General features: G+C 42.1%; 1 protein-coding gene across 8 annotated transcripts in view; it reads left to right on the top strand.

The window, feature by feature from the left end:
• ZNF157 (zinc finger protein 157) overlaps positions 1 to 12,113 on the top strand; it is a 44,610-nt gene that overhangs the window by 28,299 nt on the left and 4,198 nt on the right. For 4 of the 8 annotated variants that reach the window (XM_073901886.1, XM_073901887.1, XM_073901890.1 and 1 more), the window contains 2 exons: positions 11,546 to 11,672; positions 11,964 to 12,059. In XM_073901886.1, the coding sequence (XP_073757987.1) occupies positions 11,546 to 11,672; positions 11,964 to 12,059 (223 nt within the window). Of the gene's footprint in view, positions 1 to 11,374; positions 11,673 to 11,878; positions 12,060 to 12,113 lie in introns of those variants that run through there. The other 4 variants (XM_073901892.1, XM_073901889.1, XM_073901888.1 and 1 more) reach the window with 3 other exon arrangements.

Here is a 12,113-nt window from a genome sequence, read left to right as displayed (position 1 = left end):
AGTGATTCATTAGTCACGTATAACACCCAGTGCACATCACAACCTGTGCCCTCCTTAATAGCCATCACCCTGTTACCCCCTCCCCTCTGAAACCCTCGGTTTGTTTCCCGGGCTCCATAGTCTCTCATGATTCATCTCCCTCTCTGATTTCTCCCTCTTCAGATTTCCCTCCCTTCCCCTATGGTCCTCCGTGGTATTGCTTATGTCCCACGAATGAGTGAAACCATATGACAATTATCTTTCTCTGCTTGACTTACTTCACTTAGCGTCATCCCCTCCAGTTCCATCCATGTTGATGCAAATGGTGGGTATTCATCCTTTCTGATGGTTGAATAATATTCCAGTGTCTATATGGACCGCATCTTCTTTATCCATTCATCTGTTGAAGGGCATCCTGGCTCCTTCCACAGTTTGGCTATTGTGGGCATTGCTGCTATGAACATTGGGGTGCATGTGCCCCTTCTTTTCGCTACATCTGTATCTTTAGGGTAAATACCTAGTGCAATTGCTGGGTCGTAGAGTAGCTCCATTTTTTAACTTTTTGAGGCACCTCCACACTGTTTTCCAGAGTGTCTGCACCAGCTTGCATTCCCACCAACAGTGTAAGAGGGTTCCCTTTTCTCCACATCCTCGCCAACATTCGTTGTTTCCTGTTTTGTTAATTTTTGCCATTCTAATTGGTGTAAGGTGGTATCTCATTGTGGTTTTGATTTGTATTTCCCTGATGGCTATTTCTATCTCAAGGTGACATTTAAAAATTATTCTAATATAAGAGCAGCATAAATATAATTCTGCAGGGACGCCTGGTGGCTCAGTCAGTTAAGCATCTGCCTTTGGCTTGGGTCATGATCCTGGGGTCCTGGGATTGAGCCCCGCATCAGGCTCCCTGCTCAGCGGGGAGCCTGCTTCTCCCTCTTCTCCCTGCCTGTGCACTCTCTCACTGTCTCTGTTTCTCTCTCTCAAATAAATAGATAAAAAATCTTATATATATGTGTGTGTGTGTATATATATATATATATATATACACATACACACACACACACACACACACACATAATTCTGCAGTTAACAAAAGAGCTAGACTGGGAACCATAACTGAGTTATTCTCATGTTTGCAGGTATGATCCTGAAATAAATACTACTACTTCTAAGCAGTTTTTTTTTTTTTTTTTAAGATTTTATTTATTTATTTGACAGAGAGAGAGAGAGAGAGAGAGAGCACAAGTAGGCAGGCAGGCAGGCAGAGGCAGAGGGAGAAGCAGGCTCCCCGCTGAGTAGGGAGCCCGATGTGGGGCTCGATCCCAGGACCCTGGGATCATGACCTGAGCCGAAGGCAGACGCTTAACCGACTGAGCCACCCAGGCGCCCCAAAGCAGTTTTTTTTTTATCAGCTTTTTAGGTTTGGTTTAAACATACACACACACATTTTCAGTTGTGGGGAGGCGGCTTATAATGTTATATTCCATGCAGTGTTCTGAAAGGATTCTTCAGTAGCTAACCAGCCCTAAAAAGTGAAGTACTCAATCAGTCCACAAAGCAGGCAGAAAAAAGTTAAATTAACTGGAGTAAATAGGATTCCTACATAGCATCAAATGCGTGTGATTTTCTGCAGTGACTGGAAGTACGTCAGGACTGGAACGTTGTCCCCTTTACAACTCATTTCATCAGAAGAGTTTAAGAAGGTAAACATTTTACCACTATCAAGTGCATTTAAAAGTGACGTTTTGGGGTGCTAATTTGACTCCCCTGAATGACCTGGTTAGTGAACTCGTCACTAGTAATTTGGTCACCAGGCAGATGAAGCCTGCAAGAAAGGAAGCCAGTATTCAAATCACCGTGTTATTGTCTGACCCACTCTAATGATTTATCTTCAACGTGAACATATGACGTCAGAATGAGATGTCTAGCTAAAGCAACTACCACCAACAAGACCAAGACAGCATCTCTTCTAAGGTTTAGGCTTTGCCCAGAATTCCTTATACACAGGATAGCCCATAGCAAGAGTCATTGCTCCCACGGCAAAGCCTTGGGCTGCCACACACATGTGGATCAGGTAAACAGACAACATTTTAGTATTTGCCCTGCTCTTCAATTTATATAATCCACACACAATGATTGCCGCAAACCCCGCCATCCCAATGGGAACACATGGTGCCTCTCTAGCTTTTCAGGTAAGTTTAGATTCCTGATCTTCATCAGATGAAGGGAAATATCTGTGCTGGTTGACATGGTGACCGCAGAATCCTCCTTTCAGGAAGAAGTGTAAATTCCATCACTCATGCTTTATACAGGACCTGAGGCCTTCTTACGTTCTGAGAATGACAGGACCTCTCAAGCTTCAGCCAGTTCCTGGCTCTTGCCCATGGTCGCGGTCCAACAGGAGTTCATTTTTTGTTGCCTGTGCAATGTCATGGATAGCTCCTGCCCAGGGTATTCTGATGAATTTCACCATGTGAGGAGGCCCTTGGATTTTCTTTGGATTTTTCAACTCACTCTGTTCATCATGTGTCACTATTGCATGTCAGTCAGTCCCTGGCTTGATTTTTAGTTTCTGATCTTATGATATCATCAATGTAGTGTATTGTTAGCCTTGGGACCTGCATCAAGTCCAAATCCTTTCTAACCAAATTATGATAGTTGATTTACAACAGCTGGTGAATTCAGAGAATACCATGGTAGTACCGTACATGTAAATTAGGATCCTTCCCATGTGAAAGCAAAGTGCCGTTTACTCTTTTTTTTTTTTTTAATTTTTTATTAATTTGACAGAGAGAGACACAGCGAGAGAGGGAACACAAGCAGGGGGAGTGGGAGAGGGAGAAGCAGGCTCCCCACCCAGCAGGGAGCCCGATGCGGGGCTCGATCCCAGGACCCCAGAACCATGACCTGAGCCGAAGGCAGACGCTTAACGACTAAGCCACCCAGGCGCCCCAAGTGCTGTTTACTCTTTTCCTATATTGAGATAGAAAAAAAAGCATTTGCAGGATCAGTCACTGAGAACCAATCTCCTCAGCTTTCTTTATTTTTCCACCGTTGAAACCATATCAGGAGCTACTGGTGCTATAAGGCTTTACTAATTTATTTAAGCCTTGATAGTCTGCTGTTAGTCTTCCTGTGCCATCCACCTTTTTCACAGGTCACACAGGGCTGTTCTAGGAGAATTTGTTGGACCAGCACTCCAGCTTCTAACATGCCATTAATTAAAACAGTAATCTCTTTTTGTCCACCATGTATTCTGTACTGCTTCAGAATAACAACTTATATAGGCTTGGGCAATTCTGAAGATTCTCACTTATCATGTACAATTAATACTGCCCAAAGGGTGAACTTTCATTCCTTCTGTGTTACCATACTAGACCAAAGAAGTATTCCCTAGTCAGACATAATGTCCATCTCAGGAATACATTTAGACAGAGATGCAACCACTTCACATAAAGTCCAAACATTCCCATTTTCATCCAACCTTCCACCTTAATTCCATCAACTCTTGTATCCCTATATCCTCTTAATCTAACTATTGCCCCTGTTCGGACTTCACCAGCAGATTTTGGAATCACAGTTCATTATTCTTCCATGACAGAGTCCCAGAGAAGTTTCTTCTCTGCCCTCCTGGCCATTTTACCCACACATGTGCCTATGGCCTTGGGTGCCCAGCTAGATGTTCAGTCTGGTTGGAGACCAAGATAAACTGTGAGTCCATACTGATAATAAATGAATGAACAAGGGAAAGGGAAAGTTCTTCCGTAATGTCTAATGCCAATTAATAATGTAGAAAGAATGAGAGTTAGAAAAATAACCCTTTTGGGGCGCCTGGGTGGCTCAGATGGTTAAGTGTCTGCCTTTGGCTCAGGTCATGATCCCAGGGTCGTGGGATCGAGCCCCACGTCGGGCTCCTGGCTCAGCGAGGAGCCTGCTTCTCCCTCTGCCTCTCTCCCTGCTCATGCTTTCTCTCTCTGTATCTCTGTGTCTCAAATGAATAAATAAAAATCTTAGAAAAAAAGAAAAATAACCCTTTTGAAACCATTGAAGTGATAACTGAGCCAAGCAAGAATCACTGATGGATGCCAAAGCTATTGGATGAAAGTTGAATGAGGAACAAAATATTTGCATAGTCTCAAGTTATATCCCCACAGATTACTCATTAATTACATAGGGAAAATTGGTAACTTTATAATGGAGAAACCTGATAGACACCACCTTAACTAAATGACCAGAAATATAAAAATTTTAATTTGAAAAATCCTCATAATCTCACCTTCTGGAGATAACCAGTCTTAACATTTGAGTAAGATCCTTCAGGAACTCTGAAGTTTTTTGGATATGACTATCCAGTTGTTCCAGAGCCATTTGTTGAGAAGAGTATTCTTTCTCCACTGAATATCCTTGACACCTTAGTTAGACATCAATTGACCATTCATGTGTGGGTCTATTTCTAAATCTTATTTTGTCTCATGTATATCTTTACAAAAATACCATACTGTCTTGAGAACTGTAGCTTTATAAGTCTTAAAATGAAGTAATGTAAGCCCTTTAATTTTTTCCTTCTTTTTCAAAATTGCTTTGGCTGTCTAGGTCCTTTCTTTTTTTAAATATGAATTTTAGAATCAGCTTGTCAATTTCAAACTATTAAATTTCATTACTGATTGTAGTTGGTGTTTGTAATATTGCTATTTTAAGGAACCTACTGAGATTATCTTCTTTGTGCCCTACTATATGGTCAATTTTTGTGAATATCCTCTGTGTGCTTGAGAAAGAGTATATTTTGTATGATCTGGGTGTAATGTTCAATATATATAGATCCAAAAGTTTCACCTTATTGATTATGTTGCTTGGGTCCTTTGTATCATTGCCTATTTTTTGTCCACTTAAGCTGTCTCATTTTGTGAGTGGTATATCAAAGTCTCCCATCAGAGAATGCTTCTATTTCTTGTATTCCTATAGTTTTTTGGTTTATATAGGCTTTTGCTGTGTAACTTTGTGCATAGGTATTTTCACATATCTTTGTTGTTAAATCTTCATTTTGGACAGGGCTTTTAACGTTACAAAGTATCCTTCTTTGGCTCATATAATTGCTTTTGGAATTCTACTTTGGCATCAGGATTTCTATGCCTGCTTTTATATTGTTTTCATTTGGTAAATCTTTGTCCATCTCTTTAATTTTAGCCTTTTTGAATGACTGTTTTAAACATGTCTCTTGTGCATGGCGTTGTTGGGCTTTGTTTTATGAGGCAATGTGAAAACCTTTTTTGGTTAATAGGTGAGGTAAGCCCATTTACAATTATTTGTGTTACTGTTTGATGATATAAACAATACAAATATGTTTGGTCTCAATTCTTTCATTTTATCTTCTGATGTAATTACTGTGTGTATATGTTATATTCACTGTGTTTCTTTTTTTTTTAAGATTTTATTTATTTATTTGAGAGAGCAAGAATGAGAGATGGAGAGAGAGCACATGAGGGGGGGAGGGTCAGAGGGAGAAGCAGATGCCCTGCTGAGCAGCGAGCCTGATGCGGGACTCGATCCCGGGACTCCAGGATCATGACCTGAGCCGAAGGCAGTCACTTAACCAACTGAGCCACCCAGGCGCCCCCTGTGTTTCTTTCTTTATTGAGTGTTTCCTCTAAATTTTTTTGGTAATTAAGAAGGTTGTATTTTTATGCTGGTAATTCCCTTTGTGTTAATACTTCCTTTTTTTTTCTTTTAGAGAGGGAGCAAGCGCAAGCTGGGGGGGAGGGGCCAAGGGAGAGAATCTTTTTTAAAAAGATTATTTATTTATTTATCTTAGAAAGAGACCATAGGATATTTAGAAAGAGAGTGGGGGGAGGAGCAGAGGGGGAGAGAGAGGTAAGGGGAAAAAAATCTCAAGACTCCTTACACTGAGTGCAGAGCCCAAGGTGGAGCTCAGTCTCATGACCCTGAGATCATGACCCAATCCAAAACCAAGAGTAGGATGCTTACCCCGGCACCCCATGGGAGAGAGAGAATCTTAAGCAGGCTCCAGGCTCACTGTGGAGCCCGTCGCAGGGCTGGATCTCATGACCCTGAGATCATGACCTAAGCCCAAATCAAGAGCCAAAGCTTAACTGACTGAACCACCCAGACACCCATTTGTGTTAATACTTCTTATAGTACCCTTAGTCAACCCTTCTTTCTTTCTGTTTACTTATTTATTCATAAAAGTTGTATATGTTTAAGGTATACAGCATGATGATTTGATATACATATATATATTGAAATGATTACTACAGTTAAGCTAATTAACATATTATCTCCTTACATAGTTACCATTTTTTTAAAAAGCTGTATTTATTTAAGTAATCTCTACACCCCACGTGGGGCTTGAACTCAACAACCCCGAGATCAAGAGTCTCACACTCCTCCAACTGAGCCAGCCAGGCGCCCCCATAGTTACTGTTTTTCATGTGTGGTGGGTACACCTGTAATTTACTTTCTTAGCATTTTCCATCATTCAATATAGGATTATTAAGTATAGTCTTCATCAGCTTATACATTAGATCTCTAGACTTTTGTTTTGAAGATTTTATTTTTAAGTAATCTCCATACACAACATGGGGCTTGAACTCACGGCCCTGAGATCAAGAATCCCATGTGCCACTGACTAAGCCAGCCAGGTGCCCCATAGATCTCTAGACTTTGTTCATCTACATAACTGACTTTGTGTTCTTTGACCAACATCTCCTCATTTCCCCCATACCCCTGGTAACATTCTAGTCTACTTCTATTGAGTTTGACCTTTTTAAAAAAGATTTCACATATAAGTGAAATCATACAGTATTTGTCTTTCTCTGATTCATTTCTTTTTTTTTTAAAGACTTTATTTATTGGGGCACCTGGGTGGCTCAGTTGGTTAAGCGACTGCCTTCGGCTCAGGTCATGATCCTGGGCTGGAGTCCCAAGATCGAGTCCCGCATTGGGCTCCCTGCTCAGCGGGGAGTTTGCTTCTCCCTCTGCCCTTTCCCCCCTCTCATGTGCTCTCTGTCTCTCATTCTCTCTCTCAAATAAATAAATAAAATCTTAAAAAAAAAAAGACTTTTATTTATTTATTTGTCAGAGAGGGGCGCCTGGGTAGCTCAGTTGGTTAAGCAACTGCCTTCGGCTCAGGTCGTGATCCCAGGGCCCTGGGATCGAGCCCCACATCGGGCTCCTTGCTCAGTGGAGAGCCTGCTTTCTCCCTCTGCCTGCCGCTCCCCCTCTTATGCTCTCTCTCTGTGTCAAGTAAATAAAAAAAAAAATAAAATATTTATTTGTCAGAGAGAGAGAGCATAAGCAGGGGGAATGGCAGGCAGAGGGAGAAGCAGGCTCCCCACTGAGGAAGGAGCCCCATGAGGGACTTGATCCCAGGACCTTGGGATCATGACCTGAGCCAAAGGTGGATGCTTAACTGACTGAGCCATCCAGGCGTCCCTCATTTCTTCTTCTTCTTTTTTTTTTTTTTAAGATTTATTTATTTATTTATTTATTTGAGATAGAGTGAACGAGTGTGAGCACAGAGGGAGAGGGAGAAGCAGACTCTCTGCCGAGAAGGGAGCCCAATATGGAGCTCAGTCCCAGGACCCTGAGATAAGGACCTGAGCCGAAGGCAGATGCTAACCAACTGAACCACCCAGGTGCCCCTGTCTGATTCATTTCACTTAGCATTATGTCCTCCAGTTTCATCCAAGTTGTTGCAGATGGTAGGATTTCCTTCTTTCTCATGACTGAATAATATTCGGTTCTATATATATATACACCACATCTTTATCCATTCATCCATCGATGGACACTAAGGTTGTTTTTCATATCTTGGTTATTGTGAATAATGCTGCAATGAACATGGGAGTGCAGATATCTCTTTGGGATAGTTATTTCATTTCCTTCAGATATATACCCAGAAGTGGGACTGCTGGATCATATAGTTCTATTTTTAATTTTTTAGGGTTTTTTTTGTTGTTTTTTTTTTAAAGATTTTATTTATTTGAGAGAGAGAGAGAGGGAGAGGGAGAAGCAGGCTCCCCACTGAGCAGGGAGCCCGATGTAGGGCCCGATCCCAGGAGCCTGGGATCATGACCTGAGCCGAAGGCAGATGCTTAACCAGTTGAGCCACCCAGATGCTCCTGTTTTTAACTTTTTGAACAACCTCCATACTGTTTTCCATAATGGCTGTACCAATTTACCTTTTTTTTTTAAGATTTTCTTTGTGAGTAATCAGTACACCCAAGGTGAGGCTCGAACTTACAACCCCTAGATCAAGAGTCACACACTCCACTGACCAAGCCAACCGGGTGCCCCTACCTTTTTTTCTTTATTAATCTTTTATAACATCTAATTTGTCTCTCACCTTTACCTATATAGCAGTCAATGATCTTACTCATCTTTTCTCTTTTTCTTTCTATTCTTCCATTTTTAGTTGTTTTTCTACTTTGTCAGAACAACTTGATGTTTATACATTATCCTTCAACCCATGACCTCAGCCTTTAGTTTTAGCTTTACAATAAGAATATGAAATGCTCACTGTTAGGCTTTTGCCAGAATTTTCCTATTCATTGGTTTTGGTTGGATGAAGCTCATCATTTGGTATAGTGCTGGCCAATAGAATTTCCTACAGTGATGAGCATGTTCTGTATCTCTGCTGTCTAGGACTGTAACTAGCCACATGTGGCTATTGAACACTGGAAATATGCCTGATGTGACTGAGAAACTGAATTTTCTGTGTTATTCCATTTTAATTAATCAAAACTTAAATTTAAATAGCCACATGTGTCGAGTGGCTACCAAATTGGACGGTACAGCTCTATTAAATTCCTTAGGAAGGGCACAAGTGTTTTGGCACACTCCACTGTTCTTCTAATAGCCTTGATACTTGAAGAGTTATCAAGTTTAAAGCATAGAATTTCCTTTGTTTGTACTTTTTTCCCATAACTTTCTTGAAAATACTGTCTTACTATTGCTTTGTTTTTGAGAAATTGATGCCAGTTTAATTCTGTCTTGGAAATTATTTCATCTTTTTGCTTAGAGGCCCTGATGAAAATTTTCTTTGTCTTTAAATTCTTATTGTTTTATTAAGATATATCTCAGAGTTGATTGTTCCAGGTCAATTTTCCTTGGTACCCAATGGGCCTTTGATTATGTTGAGGTTTGTTTTATGATGCCGGGTATGTACTGGCATGGTGAATGTTCCATGTGTACTTGAAGAAACTTAATTTCTATATTTTTGAGTGGAATGCTCTGCAAAGTGAATTGGTTGGTTGGTGGTGTTCAGTTTTTCTATATTCCTGTTGATTTTCTGTCTACTAGTTACTTTTACTAGTAATAGAAGTGTTGAAAGTCAGCAGCCATAAGTGTGGATTTGCCCATTTCTCCTTTTCGTTCTTTCAGTTTTGTTCATGTATTCTTTTTTTTTTTTAAGATTTTATTTATTTATTTGACAGAGACAGAGACAGAGAGAGCAGGAACACGAGCAGGGGGAGTGGGAGAGGGAGAGGCGGGCTTCCCCCCGAGGAGGGAGCCTGATGCGGGGCTCAATCCCAGGGCCGTGGGATCATGACCTGAGCCGAAGGCAGACGCTTAATGACTGAGCCACCCACGTGCCCGAGTTTTGTTCATGTATTCTGAGGCTATTTTATTAGGGCAGTCTCCCCCACAGTCCTGATCCCTCATGATCCCCTCCATGGTCTTTTGGCTGGACAGTTAGGGCTTTAGTCTCTCCACTTTGGCACTCACTTTCTATAACTGCATTTGCCCTTGGGGCCAAGTGGTGGGAGGTTAGAGAAAAGGCAGTGGGGATCCTTTCTACACGCTTCAGACAGCTATTCTCCTTGCCAAAGAAAAGGATTTCTCTTCCTTAGAGTGTGAGGTGTCTGCTGCTACAAGGTTGCAGCTTTGGCTCTGGGGCTCACTTTGGGGCAGGGGTGCATGAAAAAAAACCAACAGGATTTCACCCATTTTCTCTGTCCCACAGTACCCTCCTCCTTCAAGCTTCATGTAATTCTGGTGTCCCTGCTGACTCAGTACTTACTTGGTGCTTCTCTCAAGCTCTTTGTTTTTTCTTAGCCATCCAGTTTATTCTGGTAGCTTCAGCTAGTACTGAAGTGTTATTGCCCCCCATTCCTTGGCCTCTCCTAGCCTTCCCTTCTGAGCTTCAGAATCATATATCCACCTGCCAGCTGGATGTCTATCAGTATGTGTCATAAACACTCCAGCTGAGGTCCAAGATCTATTTTAATTTCCCCTTCTGCCAACCTAGTATCTCTCTTGTTTTGCTGATCTCAAATCTATGGCACCAGCCTCAACCCATCTGCTCACGCCATTTTTGGGGGAGTTAATAGTCTGTGCTTTCCCCCCACTTGACAGTACTTCTGTATAATTTGTGAATATAAGTATATTGTGGGAAGGTCAGAAAATATTCTGATGGTATAAGGAGTCAAGTGTCTTAGAGACTGATCATCTGGAGAAAAAAAGAGTCAAAAATCCCTCCAGTCTCTGGCCCCTGAATGTCTCTACAGCCCTTTATTTCCTCATAGCCTGAAGTGCTATTTTTCTGTCATACTCTCATATGTGGTTCTATAACTCACCATGTGTATTTCATGTTTTCCTGCCTTTTCTTATGCTATTGCCCCATATTTTTTGAGGGCAATTATATTCTTGTTTAAGGATTCAAAGCTCTGTCTCCCCAAGTGAAGTTGAACCTGATAACACAAAGTGGAGTCCCATTCCATCCCTTGTGAAAGCCCATTGCACCGTGCACACATGTCTAGCATAGCTCCCGTAACACCTCATTGCAAGAATGTGTTTATATACAGGTCTCTTTATTGGGGCATGAGCTCTTTGAGAATAGGCACTCTGTCTTTTTTTTTTTTTTAAGATTTTATTTGTCAGAGAGAGAGCCAGCACAAGCAGGGGGAGTGGCAGACAGAGGGAGAAGCAGGCTCCCCACTGAGCAAGGAGCCCGATGTGGGACTTGATCCCAGGACCCTGGGATCATGACCTGAGCCGAAGGCAGATGCTTCACCGACTGAGCCACCCAGGCGTCCCCAGGCACTCCATGTTACTCCTTTTTGTTTTCTTGTTTTGTTTTTTTTTTTGTTTTTTAAGATTTTATTTATTTATTTGAGAGAGAGAGAGAGCACGAGCTGCGGGAGGGGCAGAGGGAGAGGGAGAAGCAGGCTCTCTGCTGAGCAGGGAGCCCAACATGGGGCTCGATCCCAGGACCCCGGGACCATGGCCCAAGCTGAAGGCAGACGCCCAAAGGACAGAGCCACCCAGGTGCCTCTTACTCCTTTTTGTTTAACCAACATCTGAGACAGATTCAGGCACATAGTGTTAACTCAGTAGTCAATAGTCTTTTCTTCATGGATTGATAAATTAACGCAAAGCAGGGCTGTTTTGGATTTTCCCCCCAACAAAGTATAATATCAAGCAAGACACAGAGTCGGGTCACCAGTGTAGCTCCTGGTTAACTCTTAATAGTGCTCTGTGGAGGAAATTAGTTTCCACACATCTTCTCCGTGTGTCCCATTCTGATCATTGCAGATTGTTGTTGCAGGGATCTGTGTCATTTGAGGACGTGGCTGTGGATTTTACCCGACAGGAATGGCACAGACTGGACCCTGCTCAGAGGACCATGCACAAGGATGTGATGTTGGAGAACTACAGCAACCTGGCATCTGTGGGTGAGGATTATTGTCCATGTAACTCCTGGTAGCATGTGTTTCCTTTCTTGGTTACTGTAATGTGTGCAGCCTTTGTAGACTTTAATGGTACTTTAGTTCTAGATTCAAGGGTCACAGGTGATTGATCAGTTTGGGGCACCAGGAAGAGTGTGTGTGTTGTCACTTCCCCCAATGAAAGGTTTAAATGGGCCCCCTTCCTTGTGCAGCTCATGAAGATGCACCTTCCTCCTCCATCAGAGGCCCTAAGCTCAGACAACTTGGCCCATGTCCTGTGCCATTTCCCATTAACAGGCCTCTGCGTGGCCAAACCAGAGATGATCTTCAAGTTGGAGCGAGGAGAAGAGCTGTGGATATTAGAGGAGGAATCCTCAGGCCATGGTTACCCAGGTGAGTGTGCAATAACCAGACATACAGAAACGGGAAATAAGAGCCCAGAAATTC

Source organism: Callorhinus ursinus, unplaced genomic scaffold, assembly GCF_003265705.2.
Source record: "Callorhinus ursinus isolate GAN/ISIS: 27379988/994484 unplaced genomic scaffold, GSC_fseal_2.0 scaffold16, whole genome shotgun sequence".
NCBI lineage: Eukaryota > Metazoa > Chordata > Mammalia > Carnivora > Otariidae > Callorhinus > Callorhinus ursinus.
Note: the sequence above shows the minus strand (reverse complement) of the source record. Positions and strands in the feature narration are given on the sequence as shown.